Source organism: Anolis sagrei, chromosome 5, assembly GCF_037176765.1.
Source record: "Anolis sagrei isolate rAnoSag1 chromosome 5, rAnoSag1.mat, whole genome shotgun sequence".
Classification (NCBI taxonomy): domain Eukaryota; kingdom Metazoa; phylum Chordata; class Lepidosauria; order Squamata; family Dactyloidae; genus Anolis; species Anolis sagrei.
Genome location: NC_090025.1, coordinates 171,483,502 through 171,508,657, shown reverse-complemented (window position 1 = coordinate 171,508,657; position 25,156 = coordinate 171,483,502). Strand labels below are relative to the sequence as shown.

At 37.6% G+C, this 25,156-nt stretch overlaps 1 protein-coding gene across 2 annotated transcripts; it reads right to left on the bottom strand.

Annotated features, from left to right (window-relative positions):
- On the bottom strand, nucleotides 1-25,139 carry NUP37 (nucleoporin 37). Of its 2 annotated transcripts, none has more exons than XM_060776879.2 (10): nucleotides 25,068-25,139; nucleotides 24,002-24,213; nucleotides 19,874-19,998; nucleotides 16,940-17,012; nucleotides 14,847-14,941; nucleotides 6,153-6,243; nucleotides 4,102-4,283; nucleotides 3,621-3,671; nucleotides 2,551-2,644; nucleotides 1-535 (listed from the first exon to the last, which is right to left on the bottom strand). In XM_060776879.2, the coding sequence occupies exons 2-10, from the start codon at nucleotides 24,155-24,157 to the stop codon at nucleotides 422-424; spliced, it is 981 nt and encodes a 326-aa protein (XP_060632862.2). In that variant the 5' UTR covers nucleotides 24,158-24,213; nucleotides 25,068-25,139; the 3' UTR covers nucleotides 1-421. The 2 variants fall into 2 exon arrangements, with proteins under 2 accessions (XP_060632862.2, XP_060632860.2); XM_060776877.2 differs by having other exon boundaries at nucleotides 25,002-25,102.
- Between the last annotated feature and the right edge of the window lie 17 nt (nucleotides 25,140-25,156).

Sequence of the window (25,156 nt, the reverse complement as noted above, 5' to 3'; positions counted from 1 at the left end):
TTTGAATGCATAATGTTTATTTTATTGTATCCATTTTGTATTTGTGGGAACAATTCAAACAAGTAATGCAATCACAATTTTAATGTATAACAATATGGTCATGACACAGTGACCAGTGCCTCTTCTGCCTCAAAAATGGCAATTTGCATTCAGTTGAAACCACCTAATGAGCATGATTTAGGTGAAATGTCAATTTTGGTCTACAGCCATGCCTGCTGAGTCTGTATCCAGGATTCCCTCCCTTCTACCTTTTACTCCAACAGCAATGAAGCTGTGTTTAACTGTTGCAATTCTAAAGTGCCGCCACGCAAACTCTTTATTTATTGGATGTATAAAATATAAAACACACAGTATATTTCAGTATTTGTGACAGCCCCTATAATCCCTATATCCAAGGCATTTAACTAGCATGTATAAATATTTACAATTCAGTTGCCCAGAAAAAAAGTTTATGATCTCCTCCCATGGCACATATTGAAAGTGTTCTATGCCACGTTAAACCAGATCCTACAGGAGCAGAACCAATAAGGATGGGCTGCAGAAAAAGAGAAAGAAAGAGAGTTTAGATATCCTTGCTATTCAAGTTGTACAATGTAAAAAAAAACTTAATTAAAAAAAATCAACAATCTTCAACTAATCACTTCCTGTACTGCATTTACTTTCCAAATTTACTTCATACATATCAGGGGCTCTTGCTTGTAATCTTACAACAAGAAGGCAAAGACTATGCTGCTGTAGCATAAAACAGGATGGTAAAGCTCACTGTTCATGGGGGATGCCTCTAGTTGAAATTCTAGTGAGCCTTCTTATGTTCTTGCTACAGATTTGGCACTATATCCCACAACCTGAAACAACTATCTGTCTTCATTCTGGCCCTTTCCCTGCTGCTTCTGTCACATTTTTCTGCCAGTCGAAGGTCAGATGAGAATCTATGCATGTTATGTTGTTTAATTTAGATTTTACATTTCAGTTATCACTAGTAAGAAGAAAATCAGCCACAATATTTTAATTGAATGATTCATCTAGATCAGGCATGGGCAAACTTCGGCCTTCCAAGTGTTTCGGACTTCAACTCAGACAATTTCTGGCCTCAGGCCCCTTCCTTTCCCCTCAGCTTAAGTGGCTGAGGGGGGGGGGGGGAAGAAAAGGGCCTGAGGCCAGGAATTGTGGGACTTGAAGTCCAAAACACCTGGAGGGCCAAGGTTTGCCCATGCCTGATCTAAATAGAACCCAATGTTTATAATGTAAAATAAGTTTTAGATGCCACTACAGTTTTCAATACAACACAAAGTTTTGAATATTTTGCAAGTCTCCAATTTGTTATTACTTTAATTTGTAGAGAGCACACCGATACAAAAAACCACAACTCTAAGGAGTTGTCACCCAAAATGAGGCATCAATCACAGTTTCACAATCATTGCTTGTAAAGCCTCAATGCCTGTTGGATCCAGATGTACTTTCAATGTGCTTAATGACATTCATAACTATACACGTTTCTGGTCCCAATTCAAAGGGCAGGTTATTACTACATAGGCCTACATGGTTCAGGTCCAACAAATCTTCATGATCACATCTCCCCCTTTGAATCAGCGTGGGCTCTAAGATTTGCCAGGGAGGCCCTCCTCTTGGTCCCACCTCCGTCTCAAGTGCGGCTGGTGGGGTTGAGAAAGATGGCCTTCCTGGTGGCGGCTCCTGGCTTTGGAATGCCCTCCCCAGGGATGTTAGGCTTGCCACACATTACAATGTTTTCACAAGGAGCTGAAAACATGGCTTTTCAGACAGGCTTTTGGGAATGATTAAGAAATCTGCTAATCTAAGGACTAAACAATTTAATATTGACCCTAGCATTTTAATGGCTGAACTGAGGTGCGGCTGGAATGCTATACTATTCATTTTAATGGTAATTAGTACTATGTTTATTGATTTTTAAATTGGACTTTTTGTAATGTGTTGTTTTTATCTTAACTGACGTTATTGTTTAATACGGTGATGTAATTTTACCTCAATTTTATGTGTTATGGCACTTGTATGTGCTTCTGTAAGCCGCCCTGAGTCTTCACTGGGTGATAGTGGGAGGGTATAAATATATTATTATTATTATTATTATTATTATTATTATTATTATTATGCCCAGAAGCAGAATTGCTAGAGGGTTTTGCTTTTTAAACAACAGATCTCCATGAGGGATTTTTTTAAAAAAAGTTTGGAATACAGCATGATAATATGCTGTTTTAATAGTAGCATTAAAAAAACCCAGGGACACCTAAATTCTTGAGTAAAGCATCTAAAATGCAATGTCTAAAGCTTTGGACTGGAGCCTATAAGTTTTTTCTTTTTATTCAGGACATTACAACTGCAGACAGTGTTCTCTTCAAGATGTTCTGATAAAGTGGTTTCAAAGTACATGCAGTCCATCTGTATTCATTTTGAGCCACAGAGCAAACAAGAAACCTAGATGGGACTAAATCTCCTGTTTTTTAAACAGAGCAAATTGTAATTTGGAAAACTCCCCAGACATGATCTTTACATCTCAAATTGGCAAAAGCTTACCTGAGGATGTCCTAAATGATGAATTAGAAGTTGACTGGTCATCTTTCCTGGATAGCCAGTAGTAGCGAACAATTTTTCATTGACTTTGGACCACCTACAAATGTAACGGTCCAAATCAAAACAGTTTTTACATAAAGAAATATGAAAACAAAACATACTAAATACGTAAGTCACTACCCTACACTACAGTTCAACAGAGAGCCAAGCAAAATGTTAATATCAACCTCACAAGATCAGTGGAATACAGTGCTTAATTTTGTCTGACTCAGTCTCAGTCAGATTGTGAGCATGTGTCTCTCCTCACAACACATACTTTTATGTCTGCAAGCATGAAAATTGGTTGCATTTTTGTCACACAGAAAGAAATATACATTAATCTCCAAAATTGGCATATCGAAAAAAGCAAATAAATTTTTTTTCTGAAAATGTCTTCAAGCTATGATATAATTCTTTCACTCCCTACTTCAGTATTCTTTCTCATCAGGCTAACAGTAAATGGAAAATATATCAGTGACTTTAACTTTTGTGAATTTGATTATTCCCAGATTATTTGCCATCACAACCGCTGCTGCCCTACACCATTTTCAAAAGAGACTGAAAACCTTGCAAGACTAAGAGAAATTGTGAATGTGCAACAAGGTTTATATGTCCCTATTAAAAATGGAGTAGGGCAGCAATGGAGGCAGAGGGTGAAAAAGACAGGTGAAAGTTGCATAATCCAGTCCCTTTTGCTCAGTGCTGCTGTTTTGCCAAGGAAGAATAAGAGAAAGGGCTATTAGGAAAAATATTTACACAATGACAAATTCTGGATTCAGCAGAAGGAAGCACTGGCACATTAGGGGAAGGTAGGTAGGATGAAACATGGGACAAGGAAATGCCAACCGTGTTAAGAATTAATTTAGGTTGTATGAAAGAAGAAAAAACTATGTAATACATCTGAAATGTAAATTTTTATTTTTGGAAGATTGTACATATCAAAGAAAACTTAAATTTTAAAAGGTCTCGCAGCATTAGAAGAGCAAAAATTAATTGCCCAGAGCTCATTTCATAAGATTCAACATCTTGTTTACCTGAATAATCTGGCTCTATCTGCATGGACAGGTCTCTTTTCCACAGGATAACTGTGAAAGGAAATAGTTATTTTTAGCTGAAATCCACTCTCTTATTTCATAAGGCAACAAAAAACTGTCTAGAGAAACTGCACACATCTTTTGGAAACCACTTCCACATCAAGAAAATCATGCTATCTTTGCCCCAAATTAACCCAGCTGCCACTTAAAAGTAGAAAAATTCTATTTTCAAACACATTTAAAAACTGGATACTGAGTTTGGATATTATGTGAAAGGAGCAACATACAAAACAACTGATGACAATATTGCATAACTCTCCCAATTTGCTTATAGCAATATGATCTCAGGTGGAAGGAAAGGTTTAATTCACTTGATAGACAGATCAATACAGTTCTATCAACAATTATATATAAATATAAATTATATATTTACATTAAACCTTGTAAGTACTAAAAGGAGCAGAGTTATCAAAAACTATACCTAGATCGTGCAATGTCCCAGATATACCAGTCACTTCCAGCAACTGCTCCAACTTTAAAAGTATTTTTCAAACACCAGCTTGCTGACATCAGTGGTGTCTGATCAGTTGTGAGAGACAAAACTGCTTGATGGGTCACAAGATCATAGATTCGGATTGTTCCATTCTTCTCTGCGACCATCAACTAGACAGAAAGGAAGCAGAAAGTAGGAACTTTAAATAGTTATCTTTCCTAGTAAACCTAACATTGCAACAGACATTAACAGTACAAGTGCACTTCAGGTAGTGCTTTCCAGCCATTTTGATGTAGGCCAATAAGATTTAATTTCTCACTCATAAAAAGACACCCTTCCATAGATAATAATTTGTAACTACAACACTTATGCATATTTACTATAATAACCTAATCCAAACTAGTGTAGTGTACCACAAGTACAGAACATATCAACCATATGAACACATATCATCTACAGACCAACACATCAAGTCACAAAACAGACATTTATATAGCATGCAATCTAGGAATAATGCATGTGTAAAATCACATTTTAAAAAATCTTTAGGAGAAATGCTGAAAAAAATTACCAGTTTTTACAGGTGAGATACACTAGTGACAGTTACCGGTTTAATATAAATACCCATGTACAAGTCAGTGTCATAATTATTTGAAGACAGGTTTTGGGGACACAATTGTAAATTTTGCTTTGATCTATAGATAAGTCAAGGATAAAAATTAAGGCAAGTAACAATCAAATATTTTCTTCTCCTTTTCAAAAGGCACAGAGGGAATGTATTTAGGAAGACCTAAAGATAATGAGAGAATTTTTATTTGTGGAGTTCCAAGGATTGTGTGTGTAAATTGCATTACTAATCTTAAAATGTTTACAGCTATACAAATAAGACAAAGACTATAAAGGAGGGGGAAAATGAGAATGTGGTCTAAAAAGGATGTGTGGAAAAGAGCAAGGAAAGCAACTTGCCCCTATTAGGGACCCAATGTGAAGTCACGAGGCACAGCTAAGAAGCCTCTCTTGGCACTCTCACCTCATTATCCTTCCTTGCCCAGCCTCTACAGAAAGACAGCTCACCTTCCTTCCTCACCTACTCTTTTGGCATTCAGCACCATGCAGTGGCATTCAGCACTATGCAGAGGAGCCCAAGGCAGGTAGATGTCTCACCATTTGGGGTCCTTGAGGTAGAGTGGCAGTGGCCATTTTTAATAGAGGCTTCCTGAAGTTTCTCTGTGTCTTGCAAGACTTGCAGAGAGATTGCTAAACCTCACGAGGCTTGCACCTACATTTTAGGTCACTACTTAATGATTTTAAGCTGATTAATTTTTAATTGGAAGCTATGTTTGTATGGAGCTTGGGTTATACAGCATTTAATCATTGCTGCTTAGTGAGAACAGGAGGAATAAAGACAGATTAGATAGGCTAAATTTACTAACACAACATCTACTATACACACAGTACATGAAAATAAAAGTCCACTTCCATGCATAAGTTAAGCATCTCAGAAACTTTGCGAGGCAATCCTGAACTTTTCTGTTTGGAAATAAACCTCCCACAACATCCAAGAAACACTGCAGGAGTTTTAATCCAAAACATGAGAGCAGGATATTAAAAATCTTTACCTCAAATTAGGTATTGGTTTGAAGATCAATGGTGAATTAGAGTAATGAACTATTTTTAATTGCATATTCAGTTGCTTTTTTTATCCTGCAATTCTTCTAAGAGATCAGTAAAGCATATATGGTTAACTTGTACTGAATTTTCAACCAGATTATGTGAAATACGGTATGATATGAGTTGGTCACACAGCGAATTTCACTGCCAACTGGAGGTTTGAAAACAGGTATTTTTACTTTTACCATCATCAACCACAGTGGTTTCTTTTTTTTAAAAAAAATTAAATGTATCTTTAGCTGTATGTTTCCAAGATTTTTTTAAAATATTGGCAAAATTCTCCATAGTTTCAGTTTTGAAAACTATTATTACATAACTGAAGGCTTTTCATGTTTGGCAAAGGAACAAAATACCTGTAGAATACTAACCTTAAATTCCTCTTCGGGATGCCAGCTCACACTCATTCCAGGAGAATGTAGAATAAAATAATTTTTCAAGTTCCCTTCCAAGTCCCAGACTCTAAAAACAAAGGATATTAAAGTTGCACAAATATTTAATACTACTACCTTCCATTTAAAGCTAGTAAGACAGACTGTACTCTTTCTTTTGACCACAAACACAGCTGACATATATTGCTTATGGTAGCCAATGAAAATGTAGACTCATGCATTTCCTTATTAAACAGACTAGAGGATGACTATCTGAATGAGCAGGAAAGTGATTAATACCTCTTGACAACAAGGTCACACACTTTAATACTTATAACCTCATCTATTAAATTTTAGGGAGGCATAAGACACCTTTCAGTTTGTGTGAGTGAGAACAAGTAAAATACAAGGAGTATCCAGAGCATGCAGACCTGAAATGCCCCCAAATCTCTCCTGCAATTTCACATTTTGTTGGAAAAGACTGTCAATGGCAGATGACCAGTACTCGAGACATCTTGTTTGATAGTTAAGTTTCAGATGTTTGACAAGTAAGATAAGCATTTAAAGGAAGTTTGCAAATAAAGTGAAGAGAAGACAAAGAACTCATAGGAAAGACCAATTAAGAATTAAGGACAATAAATCAAGAGGAAGATAGGCTTAATGATTACCAGCCATAAAGCTCAACATTCCTCGGAACATCATCTGACCATCACTATTAAAAGCAAGTGATAATAAGACCATGTATCTCTGTGGTTTCTCTATGCATGGCAGGTGTATCCAATAGCCCTTGCGGTCTCTTTCCAATTATATGATTCTATGTCACCATTGATTTAAGGTGTTTATTACCCTAAAAGTTATTAAGGACTCCCAAAGTGGAAGGTAAACAGTGCAAACTCTCTTCCCAATAGAAAATGGAAGGCATGTCAGCATCCCTTCTTTTCCCCTTACTTAAATAGACACTTATGTTTATCAGTATGTCACACGTTTAGACTGGTATCAACTCCAAATTGGGGATTAAAAAGCTTGTAGACTATGTGTCACTTGCTTAAATAATAAATATTTTATAATTACCAAACAAGGAGGATGTGTTCTCTTGTTTAAATAATAAATATTTTATGATTACCAGACAAGGAGAATGAAGTCCAACTGAACAATCCTCCAAATCATTGTGTAATTTTATTGTGCTTTTAGGTATTCTTAATAAACGTCTAAGTAAAATGTTCAATTTAATCTTCAGTGAAAGAGAAAAAAGTGAACAGGAAAAAAAGTTTAATGAAATTTGCTGAGAGATCTTTTGAGTTCAGCTCTCACCAGGGTATTGAAAACGTTTTATTAGAATCGGAATCCACTCTTAAGTAAATGATATTGCAAGTCTAGACAAAATAGATGTGAAATAAAATAAATACAATTAGTTAACAGTATGAGCCTTCCTGTGCCAAACCTCTAGAGATGAAGTATTTATTTACTTTCCCTGTTGAAATCCTAGGGCCTCTAAATTTGGATAGATCAGCATTTCTGGATTTTTTTTTAACTGCACACATTTTGTGAAAACAAAGAATATCTACTTGATTAGGTAATTTACAGACAAAGCTCTTTCTTCTTCTGCCAGAGTTTCTGCCTTGTAGATCTTTCCAAGTCAAATCAACATTTTCTGTGTGCACGCTTTTACTATGTGGAGAAAGGACCATAGTACAATTTAAAATGGTGAATCATTTTGGCCAAATATCATTTTTTTTCCCAAAGGCCAAAAAGCTGAGATAAAGACAGTGACAAGAATTATATTTATTCCTCCAAATTTATGATTTAGAGCCCATAACGGCTTTATGTTTTGTTGAAATACCATAGTAAGATCACACTCAGTAACAAATATCCTTGGCGAGAAATAGAGCCCAACACCCTTTTCTATCTACTTCCCCATCTTTTCCCCACTCTGCACAACCTAACTTTGCCAGTGCATATTGTACATAAAGAGGGGAAAACCTTTGGTCCTCCAGAGATTTTGCACATTTGTTCCCAAAAATCTCAACAATAATATTAAGAGATTACGGGCATTATAGTCCCAAATATCAGAGAAAAGGAGATGTGAAAAACCAAACACATCTATGTGTAATCAATAAAGGACATTAGGTTCTTGTGGGTTTTTTCGGGCTATAGAGCCATGTTCTAGAGGCATTTCTCCTGACGTTTCGCCTGCATCTATGGCAAGCATCCTCAGAGGTGTGAGGTCTGTTGGAAGTAGGAAAAATGGGTTTATATATCTGTGGAATGGCTGGGGTGGGGCAAGGAGCTCTTCCCTGCTGCACTTAGGTGTGAATGTTTAGCTGATCACCTTCATTAGCATTTGAAGGCCTGCCTGAGTCTGGGAAAATCTGTTGCTGGGAAGTGTTAATCTGTGCCTGGTTTTTTCCTCTCTGTTGTTTAGCTGTTATAATTTTAGAGTTTTTTAATACTGGTAGCCAGATTTTGTTCATTTTCATGGTCTCTTCCTTTCTGTTGAAATTGTCCACATGCTTGTGGATTTCAATGGCTTCTCTGTGTAGTCTGACATGGTGGTTGCTGGTGTGGTCCAGCATTTCTGTGTTCTCAAATAATATGCTGTGTCCAGGCTGGTTCATCAGGTGCTCTGCTATGGCTGACTTCTCTGGTTGAAGTAGTCTGCAGTGCCTTTCATGTTCCTTGATGCGTGTCTCGGCGCTGCGTTTGGTGGTCCCTATGTAGACTTGTCCACAGCTGCATGGTATACGGTAGACTCCTGCAGAGGTGAGAGGATCCCTCTTGTCCTTTGCTGAACGTAGCATTTGTTGGATTTTCTTGGTGGGTTTGTAGATTGTTTGTATGTTGTGTTTCTTCATCAGCTTCCCTATGCGATCAGTGGTTCCCTTGATGTATGGCAGGAACACTTTTCCTCTGGGTGGATCTTCATCTTTACTCTCGTGGCTTGTTCTTGGTCTTGCAGCTCTTCTGATGTCTGAGGTGGAGTATCCATTGGCCTGGAGAGCCCAGTATTATAGTATTATAACTTCCATCACAATCACATATTATGCAACCATATGAACCCATGGTATTATTGGTTATTTTCACTGTGCACATGAACATGACTATTTCTTTAGAAACAGAAATATCTTCAAACATTTTAAAATAGTCAAAGTGCTAAGTCTTCAGATAGTCACAGAGTTGTAGTGTTAGAAGTCACCGCATGACTCATCAAGTCCAATCCTCACTAGTATAGGAATCCTCAGGTAAGGCACTCCTGACAGATGGCCATACAATCTCTATTTTTAAAAGATCCAAGAAAAAGGAGTCTACCACATCGCAAAATAGCCTGTTCTATGGTGATAAATTTTCTCATGCTATCTGGAATTTCTTTCCAATATTTAGCTAAATTCTCCAGTCTTACATTTTGAATCCATTGGTTCAGGTTTTACCCTCAAAAGAAGAAAATAATCATACTTCATCTTCTACCTGACATTCCTTCAATTATTTGAATATAGCTAACATTTCATCTCTCAATCTTATCTTCTCCAGATTAAAAACAAAACAATAGCCCAAACAGTCTTTAATGGATCTTCATAGATCTAGTTTTGAGATCCTTTATTAGCTTGGCAACTGTAGGTGGGATATATTCCACTGTGTAAATATCTTTTTTAGAGTGTGAAAATCATCATGGGCCATCACTCGTGGCCAAGTATGATTGTCTTCAAAGGGTAGAGTCTTGGTGGTGGTTCCGAAAGTGATTGTAGAGACGAATTCTGGAACCACATGGTCTTTCACACTGCAGACATACATCTTCAGATGAAAGGCGGTCCCGATAAGGGTTTGCTTGACTCGCCTTCCTCTTGCCACATTTCTTCCTTTTGCCCTCTATTCATGCTTCTTCAAAATCCACAGCATTGTTGGTAACAGCTGTTCTCCAGTTACAATGCTCGAGTGACAGGATTTCCCACTTCTTGGTGTTTATACCACAGAAGCTACTTGCAGTTTCTCAAGTCACTCCTGACACAACCAAAACAACAACAACAACAACAACAACAACAACCACATTTTAAAGGCTGGCTTTAAGCCCATATTTAAATCTTTTTTTGTTGTCCACCGACATTCCATTTTAAAGATGAGAATAAAGTAACTGCTTTGCAAGATGGTGATCAGATATTCAGAGTGTGATACTCAGAACTGGAAACAGTACTCCAGGGAAGTTCTGACCAGAGCTTTCCAAATTGTGTATCACAATACTTTAGTGTGCTGGCTGCAATGTGTAGATGTGTGTGAGAACATAGTGATGAACCTCTGAGTCTATGTGAAATAAGTAATAGCAGCTTGCATGCAGTTATTGTATTAGTGTTACACATTTTTTACATTCTTACACGTATTTCCACATTGTTACTCATAATTGACAAAAATCTTGGAAATGTACGGAATTATATATTTAAAATATAAATGAAAGGTTTTCATGAGATATGCAGGAGCCATGGTGGCACAAGGGGTTAAACCCTTGTGCCGACTGAACTAATGACCTGAAGGTACGTGGTTCGAATCCACAAAATGGGGTGAGCCCCCGTCTGTCAGTTCCAGTTTCCCATATGGGAACATGAGAGAAGCCTCCCATAGGATGGTAACACATCCAGGCATCCCCTGGGCAACAGCCCTGCAGACAGCCAATTCTCTCACAACAGAAGTGACTTGCAGTTTCTCAAGTCGTTTCTGACACCATTAAAAAAAGAGACTGTGTCTCCCTACATTTTGCTATTACAATAGAAAATAATATGTGTCCATGTCTCTTACAAGGGATTGGTGTAAAACTGAATTACAGTGTTGCAAAATGATGCATGTCTAAAAAGTGTGCCATCAACACGAAATGTTTGAGAAGTTCTGATCTAGATGCTGTTTATGCAGAATAAATTTGCATTGGACTCTGTTGCTAAATCGGACTGCTGACAAACATTTAGCTTGTGATTTATTAAGTGGCCTACTGCCTTTTTACACCATTCTATATTTTACCTGACAAAATATGGTAATCTTACATTCATTATTGCAGCAGCGCACTTTGTTAATTTTGACCCAGCTCTCTAATCGGTTAAAGTCATTTTGAATCTCGATTCTGTCTGCTCAAGTATTATCTGTTCCTTCCAGTTTAGTGTCATCTGCAAATTTCCATAACCTTTCACACACAGAACCCATATCCTACTCCACCCATGCAAGAAATCAGCAATTGTGGAACTGTCTTTAATTTGGAAGAAGGATAGGCAGTTCCCAGTTGATCTCTGTCTGTCAATAATCAGGGCAATCACTCAAATATTTTTCCCTTGTCTTAAGTGCACAAAATCTGGGGAAGTTCAAGTCAAAAAGCTAAGCTGCAATCAGTTATCACTGTAAACTAGTTACAGATGATAAAGAATACAGCTGAAGATAATTTGTTTTCCTTAATTATTTCCTTCTGAAACAAACAATTATTGATGAGAAGGAGGCAGATAACCGGCAAACAGAGAAAAAACCACTATAAGTCAGTGAAATCCTCAATGAAAAGAAAACACACAAGATTTTTTAAAAATGAAAGAAACAATAAAAACACTGGGCAGAGGTTTGCACAATAAACAGCATAAAGATATGTGAACAGAATACTCAGGTCCAGACATTTAGTCAACATTGTCATGCCCTTCCAAGTTGAATTTGGGAAGAAATTTTATAAAGTGGAAGGTACTTTCATGTTAGTGTTTAGCTTGGTTTTCTAGGCAACCACAAATGATGACGGCAATACTGCTTTCCTTTTTTCTTGTTAAAATCCAAGGAACCCACAATTCATGTTATATGGACCATCCACAGCAGATGTGTCTTTGGGAAATGGCTTGATTCAGAAGCATGGGCAATTCCTCTACTAAAAGCATTAGTTGAAAACCTCTAAATCATTTTTCTTTGTTTTTGAAGTAGGGGATCTAGACAAGCCAGTACATGAAGGAATTTATTTATTTATCAGACCAGAAGCAAACCGAGGGTACATTTGTAATATATTAAAAAACCCACAAAGTTTAAAAAACTTTGGCATTATACTAAATGTCCTTTGACCAGTAGCTTGCCACTTGGAGTGCCTCTGGTGTTGCTCTAAGGAGGTCCTCCATTGTGCATGTGGCAGGGCTCAGACTGCATTGCAATAGCTCGTCTGTAGTTTGCTCTTCTCCATACTCGCATGTCATGGACTCCACTTTGTGGCCCCATTTCTTAAGGTTGGCTCTGCACCTCCTGGTGCCGGAGTGCAGTCTGCTAAGCATCTTCCAAGTCATCCAGTCTTCTGTGTACCCAGCGGGGGGTCTCCCATTCTGTATCAGCCATGGCTTGAAGTTCCAGGTTTTAGTGTGCCACTTTTGGACTTGAAGGAATTGATTTGCTCTGAGAGCAACAGCTAACAACAAATTTACTCGATGCATTTCATCTTGTTCATTTTATTGAACTGTACACCCCAACATGCTTCCTGGAAATAAACATCCATTGATTTCAATTGGTCTGCCTTGCAATTCAAGTGCCAGATAGAAAGAGAAGTAAGGGGAGAATAGCTTGACAAGAGTGGCGCTTTTCAATCCCAACTCCTGAAAACTTTATTTTAATAGCAACTAAAATATGGAAAAAAGACAAACATGGATACAATATAATTGTTCCCCATTCAGAGAAGAGCATAATCAACTTAGGGCCCTTTCACACAGCCATATAATCCAGAATATCAAGGCAGAAAATCTCACAATATCTGCTTTGAACTGGGTTATCTGAATCCACACTGCCATGTATTCCAATTCAAAACAGATAATGTGGGATTTTATTCAGCTATGCATTCAAGTACAATCAGCATTTTTTCCTTTTAATATTGCCCAGCTCCTTGCAATGACTAAATTGGAAAAAAGAACCTACATCTGCAGGACACATCTGAATTCAACAAAATGATCAAAAACTACAAATCTAAGGATCAGCAAGTATTCTCCTTATGTTGTCTTCTTTACTAAGGGAGGATTTTAGCTAAGATTAAAGTATTACAGTGCATAACAGCTACATTAGTGAATGCCAGCTATATACAGATCTTTAGACAGAAAGAGATTAAAACTACAATATAATGCAGTCTTTTTGAGAGTAAAACTATTTCAGTGCAATGGGGCTTATTTCCCAGTAGACATGGGTACAACTGCAGTATTATTTACCAGAAGAAAACAGCAGATTCATATGTTGTGATTCAGCAGAAACATTATTTTTGCTATTGTTGAAGGCTTTCATGGTTGGAATCACTGGGTTGTTGTAGGTGTTTCGGGCTGTATGGCCATGTTCTAGAAGCATTCTCTCCTGACATTTTGCCTGCATCTATGGCAGGCATCCTCAGAGGTTGTGAGGTCTGCAACAGCCTGAAAAATCTACAACAACCCATTATTTTTGCTAAATTTGTAGAAACAGAAAACAGAAACATTGCAATACTGGAATGAGTATTAGGGAAATTTATTTATTTATTTGCTTTATTTCTATACCGCATATTTCAGCCCAGACAGGCGACTCAATGCGGTTGCGGAAATACCCTGCCCTGTAAATTGGCACAGTTTAGGGGGGCATATCCTATTCCACATGTTTATAAAGCTTGAGTAAATCTTACACAAGTTACATTACCAGACTATATTAGTAAAGATAAAGATTTCCCCTTGACATTAAGTCTAGTTGCATCCGATTCTGCAGGGTAGTGCTCATCTCCATTTCTAATTGAAGAGCCGGCATTGTCTGTAGACACCTCATAGGTCATGTGGCCAGCATGACTGCATGGAGCGCCATTACCTTCCCACAGAAGCTGTACCTATTGCTCTACTAACATCTGCTAGGTTGGCAGAAGCTGGGGCTAACAGCGGGAGCTTACCCCGCTCCCCGGATTTGAATTGCTGACCTTTTGGTCAACAAGTTCAGCAGCTCAACAGTTTAATCCACTGCGCCACCAGGTGATCCACCAGTCTATATTACCAGTAGTAATTTCATCAAGAGTTCTTGTCTACTTTTACTACTGAAGAAATAAAAAAATGAGGGGTAAAAAAGAGGTGAAACATTGTGAAGAGCCGAGAATAAGAAACAGAAAGCACTGCCTAAAGAACTGCCAACAGTTTTTGGATGTGCAGGATGACTCCCAGTACAATCTGTCTTGGCAGAGAATGCCATGGGAAAAGCAAAGAAGAATAGCAAACTGAAATACCCTTGGGATTTACGTTTCTTTCATTTCTTACACCATGTATCCATTTTAATATCTAAAAAACAAATAGTTCAAAAAGTCCTCAGAAACCCTCTCAAGAAAAGACATCAGACGGTTATTTAACAAAATGCTAGAACGATTACATTTCCTAGTATATGACCATTATGACTTGGAGAAAATTGTTACTGGACAGAAATTATTAGCCAACTATAGCATTTCTGTCTGTGAAGATAAGGTACTGATGCCTAAATGTAGAACTCATTCAAGGTTGTGTGTTTCAAGTTATGCAATGCTAGTATGTTCATTATTTCTTTATTAAATAACACACAAAGAATACAATTAAATTAAGCCAGAGACTGTCCTATGGAAAATCTTTACTCCTGAATAAAAGACACCTCATTAGAAAATATATTATGATAACTATTCAAGTGCTCTTTTTCCCCACACATATGGGCATACACAGAGTTAGAATTTACATTAGGTTAATACAAAAAGCATACCTGCAAGTGTGGTCATCGCTCACACTCGCAATTTGTTGGCCATCTTTAGGTGAAAACACCAAATCATTAATGTAATCAGAGTGGCCTTCCAAAACCTGTTAACAGAAAGGGAAAACATTTTCACTATAAACTGGAAAAAGGCAATGTGGGGAAAACAGCATCTAGGATCTAAGCTCATTAGGGATTAAAACAGCCATCTGAATGTTTATCTAGAAAGCAAACAAAGACAATATGAAAAGCAGACCACTGATATTTCTGTGCTTCCAGAGAACTGATCTTGTTAAGAGGCTGTCATGTTTAAGAATAATAATTCCAAGAATTCATGGAGAACAACCTTACGTGAACTGCTTTGCAGCACACTAACCTCACATTTACAACTTTATAAATATACTAGTTTAAATACCCATTGATACCCGGGTTAGGTAATTTGTAATGATAACCATAAAAGGTATTCATTGTTGGGTTTTGGATTTTAAGAATGGACTCATTCAAAAATATATAAGGATGTGGGGAAACTACAACTCCTATAATTTGGTATTGTTCTAACCCCACCAGTATTCAAAGTTAGGCATGTCAGGTTTGCATGCCAAGTCTGGTCCAGATTCATTGTCGGTTGGGTTCACAGTACTCTCTGATTGTGGGTGAACTGTAACTCCCAAAATTCTACGGTCAATCCCAACCAACTGCCCCCCCCCCCCCGCCACAAATATTTTCTGTTGGTCATGTTAGCTATGTCTGCCATGTTTGGTCCAGATCCATCATCGTTTGGGTTCACAATGTTCTGTGGAAGTTGGAGCTGTGTTGAAAATCGGCCACCCACAAACATACATACAAACTTATATAGAGATAGGGCAATAACCACAACTGATCAGCAGGTTTAGCAAGGACATGTCACTGCTGTTTTGCTGAATCTGAACTAAACGTATCTCTCAAAAACAATACCATTTGTAATATTATATTCTAGGGAAGAGGGGAATAAAGAAAGAAGCATCAAAACTAGGAATGTACAACTGTCTTTTTTAGAGAGTTATTATGGAGAAGAGGAATATCCAACCTTTCCTGAGTGAGACAAGGTGAAAGAACTGAGGAGGAGCCAGGGATGTAGTATGAAATACTTTTTGATCCCTTGCCTTGGCCAACAGGAGTTAACTGATACCTGAATAGCTCATTCATTACTGGCTGAGAATAATGTAATATGCGTTACACCTGAATAAGAATCATATCAATAATGATACAGTTTCAGTCACAGGATATTTAGTCACATCATGTGTCACTTAGACAAATATAATTTTTCAAAGCCTGCCAGCATTAGTGAAAATGCAAAGTATCAAGGTATAAAAATTAGTACCATCATAAGCCTACTGACAACTGTAAACTAACATAATCATGGAGTATTAAAAACTGAGCCATAATAGCCTATGGTAAGAATTACTGTATTTATGACTGTATTGTTAAAATCACATTTAGAATAGATAAAATAAATGCTTTGAAATTTAAGCATAAACATAACACTTCAAGAAATGTCACCTTAAGAATATTATATTCTAAAATACAAGGTGCAATATGCTCCAATACAACTCTTACAAAAGTATATGTTGTTTTATTGAGATAAATTACCCATCTCTCTTATCTCCAATACTTCTTGGCTCTCCAGCATCTGTTTGGAGGCACAAGGAAAATAAATACACCAAGCTACTTTGAATCAACTCCAAAGCCCTGGAGTGGCTTATTTTATTGCAAATACTAAAAACTACAAACTATTTACAGAGGTAGCAAAGACGCGTTTATCCACCTAGCTGTACATCGTTGTTTTCAGATCTCTGCGGAATGTAATTACGTCACTGGAACACTCCAAAGTTATGCTCTAGGAATCTATCACAGCTCTATGCATTTAACTCTCACGTTACATTGTTACATCCAACAGTTTAAACTATTACAATATTTCATTACATTTAAATCACCATATTCTAATAGTATATTCTACTGATATTAGAGTCAGGCGTATAGAATTGCAGCCTTAATATATTCATAAAGAAATATAAAAGCAAGGGTGAAAAATAGTAAAATTCATTCTGTCATTCCTTGTTTCTCACCTTATATTCATCCTTGTCTTGGAGATCTGATGTGAATAATCTTAGCTTCTTATCAGAAGCAGCAGTACAAAACCTAATCAGAAAAACAGACCAGTATCAAATGTGATCATGCAACTAAAACATAGACAACTATCTTAGAGACATATTTATTTCTCAAAGAAAATCTACATGGCTCATTATGAAGAGGGAAAAAATAAACTACCACAGTTCTCTGAATGTCGATATCAAGTCACAGCCATTAAATGTGCCAGTGCATTATTATTTTAAGCATTTTCACCTGCTCTAAAAATTCACCTAGTGTGGTTTAGATATAATCTATTAACACAAGGCAGTCATATAAATGATATAAAACAAGAGAATAGTGGAATGGGGGAGACAAAAAGAAAAGTTAGGCACAGTTGCTCCTAATGACAACTGCCATTTAATTTGAGTAGCAAGTGCCTAATTTTGCCTTTTGCTTCCAACATCCCAATAGTCCTTTGTGACACATCTTTTAGATGATATGTCTGTCTTGTTTTAGCTGATATTTATGGGTGTTTTAATCAACAGCAGTTAAATGCATTGCACACATTTAAACTGTGGTATTTTTTTTAAAAGTGAGTGGGTGAAATGGTTTTGGACAAAAAGTTAAGAAACTGAATGAAAGTAGGGATGGATAGCACCTTAGACAGAAAGGCTGGATCTGTTTATTCGTTTATATGTTATATTATATCACCTTTCTCCTAACAAGGCACTTTTAGAGTCAGAATAAGTTTTTTTTTTCCTTTTGAGGTCTGATAAATATTCTGATCCACAGAAATTGCTGTTATCTGTGATAAGATTTTTGTATCATGAAAGGTACTTTAAATGTCAGTATGTGTAACAAAGCTTCATACATAGGCTCAAATAACTGTTCATACTAAGTACAGTACTAAGTTTATATCCCAAGTAGGAAACATGTATAATATTACTGGATACTTTAGAATAGCCACTTGTTGATAGTGGTGCGGATCATCTGATGAAGGAATTTCTGAGAATCAGCCAGGAATTGGCAAACTTGCATGGCCACTTGTAAAAAATCCTTAAGACAGTATGTGGATTAGCTGTCAATTTTTTGCCTTGCAATTTGAAAACAGCCTACTGTTTTTTCAGTGTGTTAGGACAAAAGACCGCTGTCCAAACCTGGGTGCAAATAATCCTAAGCTATCTCCAGTCCTCATGTCCTGAAGCAGAACACCATGAAGCTGACTCTTGGATTTCAAACACCTTTCATGTGATTTACGATTTCTGTATGTGGACAATCAATGAGAGGCCAATATAATTTCTATTACATGAATGATCTTCCTGTCATAATTAAAAATAAAGTAATCAACAGTGGAGTTATATCAGATATCTTTTGGTCAAATGAATTAGAAGGAGAAACCATGGTCTACTTATCTAGAAATGACATTGGCTCTATTGTAAACAAATTTGCCTAACATTCTTGCCATTATTGGAATTGAATGATACGAAACTAACAATGTGGTGGCTAAGGACACAGGACCATAATGCTCTCACACTCCTGTCCACTGAGTCAAAATATTGAGGAAATTTTGCATTTCTTAAACATACACTTCCCAGTACCCTACTGCTCTAACTGATTAGCCAAATTTAAGCCTCCTCTTTCTATGGGCACACCATTGAATTTTCCATATGAATATAGGTATTCCCCTTTTACCATTTGAGTTAGGCTTGTGCCTGAAATCACAACCATCTTCTCTGTTTCTACCAATGGCACCCTCTTTTGTAACCTGTCTGAGTCCACCTTAAAATACAGCTCTTCAGTTCATGACAACCCAGCATGAAGCTTTAACAGTATTCCAAGATGGAATTTCAGAAATAACTGCAATCGTCAGATGTGAAATTGTGCCCAAGGCATCAGCTGAATCATGAACATTAACATACCTAGAATCTGAGCTAGATGTGTGACATCTGCATATTTTACTGTTGCCAACCTTTACACACTCTTCCAAATATTTCCAAATACTTTCCTTTTCACAGAAACAAATATGCCTGATGTGTCTATTTCTGCTTCCAGATGAGTCAAGCACTTGGCTGGTTGACTGTGACTCCGTCTCAAGGTCACCAGAAGATACTAGGTGCTTTCTTTGATTTCTCTTTCTGCCTTGCACCTTTTCTTTAAAGTATTGTGTATAAGTATATAAAAAGCTGGATTCCTCATTTCCTGAAATTAGCTCTCAAAGGAGCCAATACTTGCTCAAATACCTGAAATGCAGATATAACGACAAAACGAGGACTTTGAACTGATATTTCTTTCCATAGAATCTGAAAGGAACATTTTGCAGAATTGTCCAATTAGGACATGTAGGTAAGCTCCCAGCATATCTATTGAGGAGAAATAAGCACCCTTCGTAGTTTATAAAGTTTCCATTTTGACATGCTGATACCTGACAAAATTGTTCATGAAATCTAGGAACGGATGATAACCTCCAATGTGTTTTCGGATGGTAAAAAGGACTGAATGAATACTATTGGACAATTGACTTGAGAAAATGAATTCTATATCATCAATCTGTTGGTGGAGGGTTTTCTGATGCACACATCATTTTCCTCTTTGATCTTGGGCAAATGAGAGAAAGGCATCTGCAATCTGTCTTTCTGTGTTGTAAATTCCTATATCTAATATCAAAACCCAGCAATCTGGAGTTGGTTCAAAAAGTGGCAAAAAACAGAATGACCTTTCATGTCAGTATTCCTGCTCTGTGGCAGTGTGAAACATCTTCCAGTTTTCTCTGGAGTCTATTATCTGAATTCAAATTTAGTTCACTTCTACTGTACTCAGATGTTCCAGAATCAAGCTGCCTTCAAAAACCCGACCCAAGGCAAAGGAAAAGAACAGTGATCAGAAAGGCTTCCTCTTGGAACAATAAAACAACAATTTTATTAGCAAATTACCGTATCTGAGGAGGTAAAGCATCAAGTCTACTTTCTGGACTCCATCCAATGGCATCAACTCTAATTCCATGATGAAATATTCTTTGTGTTTTATACTGTATTCCTTCCACTTCTGCATCTTCCTCCTACAAAAGAATACAATACTTAAAATAAGCCAAATAGTTATTAAGTACATCCTGGTCACTAGATTTGAAACTAAGCGGTCACTTTATCACTTTTGCTTCAGAAAAGCTTTAGGTTTATTTTACTAAAATGCTTATTTTATTTATTGGCTTTATACCTCACTTTTCTTCTACAATGGGGTTCAAGACAACATGTTTACCTTCTCTTTAAGGACATCTGTTTTGAAAGTGTGGAATGGTCACTGAGAAATCTCAAATGCCAGCATCCACCACCCTAATCACATCTGCTAGTGGATCAGAGTGTCCAGTCACTAACTATAATCTTAATGGTTATCCAGGATCATATAGGTGTCTGTATTTGTATGCTGAATAGATGCAGAGAAACTTGTCTATGCCTCCTGTTTTCTCATACTGATTTAAAAGTACCTGTTAACTTTTCCATTAAGTCAAAGGGCCAAACTCAATTTAACCATGCATCAATATATACATTTGCAGATTTCCAACAACTTCTTGTGTTGCTTCTGTCCATCTCAAATTTATAAACTCTTTATTTTTTTAAAAAAAATTGAAAATGATAGTTTTTCATTTAAAAAAAATAATAACTTTTTGTCCTGTCATTTCAGTAATAAAAATGATCAGATTGGGAAGTCTACCCAAAAGTGCTTCACATTTTTAATATGAAGCTCACATATGATTTAGCGTGCCTAACATATTATATCCCTATCAAACTGTGCCAAATTAGAATAAATTTTATACATTCTTGTTAGTGTATAATGCCATCTACCATACTCATGTATAAGTTGGTAACTGGGTGTTACACAGCAGGACAGAGAAAGCATCCATCCACTTCACACATTATTTATGTCCCTCCTTGAGTCTCCCAGACTGGGACTCAAGCTGGCTTGCAAAAATGACAGAATACAATAACACACATATAGTTACAAACACACACAATCAAGACTAATATAGTATCAATTATATATGTATTAATACAGCCTGAATTTACACATATAAAACCTTACTATAAAGCAGATTAAAAACTGAAGGCTTCATTTTAGGTTTATCCTCTGAAGATGCCAGCCACAGATGCAGGCAAAACACCAGAAGAAAATGCTGCTAGAACACAGCTATACAGCCCAGAAACCACACAACACTTCAGTGATTCTGGCCATAAAAGCCTTCAACAATACATTTAGATCTATGCAGCAAAGAGCTGGCTGCAGTGCAGAGTTCAGCTGTCATTGCCTCCTCAAATGATGTCACTTCCTAGTCTAGTCTGCTCTAGATGGGTTCAGTGGCAAAATACAGTACCACTTGAATGCACTGTTGAATCGTGACAGGAAAATATTTGAGTATATTTTTGTATTTCTTGATCTTAGAGAGCTTGTTTGTGTAAAAAAAAAAGGGAGGGGGATAGACTCACATGCAATGTGTAGGCTGCCCAATGATGACTTACAAATGTAAAAGCTAAAATTGCTGCCTTGAATTGTGTCTAAAAACTAAAAGGCAAAGAATATAAACAATTCATAAAGGGTGTAGTCAGGGTTCACTCTGAATTATATCATTTTATTTAAAATGCTATTGAATTTCTGTTTGAGCAGTTAAAGTTTGCCCTTGGCTATTTTGGTAACTATTGAGTTCAAGGACCAAGCTGTCCTTTGGCAAATGAGCAGGATAAGGAAAACTAAAAGCCAAAGTAACAGGTGGAAGTAATATAGTTCAAGTGCCTAGTTTTCATACAATCCTTACTGTTGCAATCCATACCAGTTAGTTTCTAAACTGTTTTCAAGGGCAGCACTATGGCAACAGAGCACAGTAAAGTAAGTTAACTTGAATCATAACTAAGGCATGTGCTGCTGTGATCATGTGAGCTAGTCTAAACTGGTCCAAAGCACTCATGGCGACACATGTGCCTCCATGGACAAAAATGAATCCTAGAGCACTTCTAGACTGCATACAAGGTCAATGTATGTCTATTTAGAATCAGATTTTAAATCTAGACCCAGATTAGCACAACTACTTCTGTCTTAACATTAGATTTCATATTGGTATTTCCTATTAATTCTAGTTCTTCCTTCAGAAATCCAAGGTTGCAGTTGCCTCCCTGAGATTACATGGTGAAAAAAGTACAGAAGGGGTAAAGATGCTTATTAGTTTAATACCTCAACACAAACCTATATACAGAACTATCAGTGGGTTATGTAGATGCTGAAAGGTATTTGGGAGAAGACTGAAACCAGGGAAACTATAATATTAATGACTAAAAAACTGGATAAAATGTCCTGCAACAACAGATTTTAAGTGCTCCTACCCTATGGAAAAAATAAACAACGATCAGCAATCTTTTCATCCTGGGCAGAGGTGATTAATAGGGTGGTGCACGGCTCTGCCCTAGGCCCAGTGCTGTTCAACATCTTTATTAATGACTTGAATGAAGATTTTGAAGGCATGCTTATATAGTTTGCAGATGACATCAAACTGGGAGAGACATCAGAATTCAAAATTACCTTAACATTAGTAGACCACAAGTTGAACATGAGCCAACGATGTAATGCAGCAGCTTAAAAATTCAATGGGAGTTTGGGCTGCATCAAAAGAAGTCTAGATCAAGGGAAGTCATGGTGCACCTCTAGTCCGCTGTGGTTAGACCACAACTGGACTACTGTGTCCAATTCTGGACACCACAATTCAAGAGAAGATATTGACAAGCTGGACGGGATCCAGAGGAGGGCAACTAAAATGATCAAAGGTCTGGAGACCATGAATCCCTATGAGGAGCACCTTAAAGAGCTGGGTATGTTTAGCTTGCAGAAGAGAAGGTTGAGAGGAGACGTTATTACCATGTATAAATATTTGAAAGGATGTCATAAGGAAGAGGAAACAGGCTTGTTTTCTGCTGTGCTGGAAACCAGGACTTGGAGCAATGGGTTGAAATTACAGGAAAGGAGATTCCACCTTAACATTAGGAAGAACTTCCTGACAGTAAGAGCTGTTCAGCAGTGGAACTCTCTGCCTCTGGTGGAGGCTCCCTCTTTAGGGACTTTTAAACAGAATCTGGAGGTGAAGGGTCTAAAAAGGAAGTCATTGCTTGTACAAGCAGAAAGGTACTGTTAACAAGAGGTTCCATATCTACAAAAGTCCACCTCCAGTTCTGTCAAAATTGTGGAAGTCACATAACCATAAAAATGAACAATTTTATTTCCCAAATGTAATACAATCTGAAGACAACAGGTTTATGGATTTTTTTTTTACCGATAACTTTTAGGGTATCAATCAAGTAAGATTAATTTGTTTCACAAGACCTTCAGTGGTCAACATCATGTAAATTCGATCATTTTAAAAATTACCATCATGGTCACAAAGTAGTTCCTACAATAGGAACTTAACTGTAATACGTACAATTTGGCAACTATGATGTCCTGTGCTGTTTCACATATCACTCTCAGCCTGGATATCAAAGAATGGGAGTTCTTAATATCACTTCCAAGACAGCTATCAGATCATTTAGTGCAGGGATCCTCAAACTAAGGCCCGAGGGTCGAATACGGCCCTCGAAGTTCATATACCCGGCCCTCGCTCAGGGTCAGCCTAAGTCTGAAACAACTTGAAAGCACACAACAACAACAACAACAACTATCCTATCTCATCAGCCAAAAGCAAGTCCACACTTCCCATTGAAATACTAATAAGTTTATATTTGTTAAAATTGTCTTCATTTTAATTATTGCATTGTTTTAAGTGTTTTTGCACTACAAATAAGATATGTGCAGTGTGCATAGGAATTAATGCTTTTTTCAAATTATAATCCGGCCCTGCAGCAGTTAGAGGGACTGTGACCTAGCCCTCTGTTTAAAAAGTTTGAGGACCCCTGATTTAGAGGCACTATTAGACAGTGAAGTGGAACTATATCAACAATCTTCCCAACATGTTTCTATTATCAAACACTGGAAACTAGCTGAATGGCTAACATGGTACCTGGTCACTGTTAACTATAATGCACACTAACCTGAAACCTGCAAGTTCCAACAACCACATAATGATTGCCACCATATGCTATCAGAGAATCTGCAGTTCCGCTCTCAAATGGGCTGAATTCCACCACATGCACATAATCTTCACATTCCACAGTATAGGATGCACTTCGGGAAGCTTCCTGTTTCATCTTCAGCGGAGGTATTCTGAGTAACCAGATGGAAGACTCCTCAGCTGGACAAGGAGCTAAATAGTAAACATACACATAGTTAGATAACGAGGCATGTAGCCGGGGAGGAGGGGGGGCTTGAGGGGCTTCAGCCCCCCCCCCCCGAAATTCTCATGGTGGTCCGCGAAAAGGCCTTTCTGGTGCATTATTTAAACTGTTATGTTTATTCATATCATGATCTGATCACCATGCTCAATATATCCTCCTGAGGTTTGTTTGTTTCTGGCATGCCAACCCCAATGTTTCGCAATCAAGACATGCAGAAAGGAGGGCAGAATCAAAAGTTTATTGCTTCAGTTGCCAAGGAAGTATGCCATGGGAATTACCAGATTTGACATATGCTTCAGTTAGGAGGGGATTCAGAGTGGTACGCAAGAAGGCCTTACTGGTGCATTATTTAAACTGTTATGTGTATTCATATCATGATCTGATCACCATGCTCAATATATCCCATATGCATGGGGGTATTGGGATAATGATACAAAAGGTTTGCTAGGCTAGACCCTCTTTCACTCAGACTCAGCCCCCCACCAAAACTCAGCCCCCCCCCGAAACCCCCCCCCCGAAAAAAATTTAACCCCCCCCCCCCAAAAAAAACCCGAAATCCTGGCTACGGGCCTGTAGATAACTCTCATTGTTCCAAATAATAATAGTAATAATAACAAAGCCCCACAAAACGTTTTTGGTGTCTTGCTTTTTAGGGATGTCTCTGGGTTTATTTGGGGGGCCAGTTCAGAAAATTGCATTGGATAGAACCCATTAGCACTACTTTCTTAGATATAGATATCAATGAACGTTCCCTTACTTAGAGCGGCCTGGGGTGTTGAGCGGCCGGTGGATTCCCACGCAAACAATCCCTTCGCTCGCTCACCTCATTCGTTCTGTTACTCTCCCGCGAAGAATTCGTGAGGCAGCTGCGCTTCCGGGTGAGAGTCTCTTCCGGGTCGCCGCGGGTCCCGC

Coding starts and splice junctions, on each gene's coding strand:
- NUP37 (XM_060776879.2), bottom strand. CDS start 24,157: ATGAAACAGGAAGCTTCCCGAAGTGCATCCTATACTGTGGAATGTGAA. Junction 3,672..4,101: donor TGGGACATTGCACGATCTAG/GTATAGTTTTTG, acceptor TTCCTTTCACAG/TTATCCTGTGGAAAAGAGAC. Junction 2,645..3,620: donor GATAGAGCCAGATTATTCAG/GTAAACAAGATG, acceptor TTACATTTGTAG/GTGGTCCAAAGTCAATGAAA.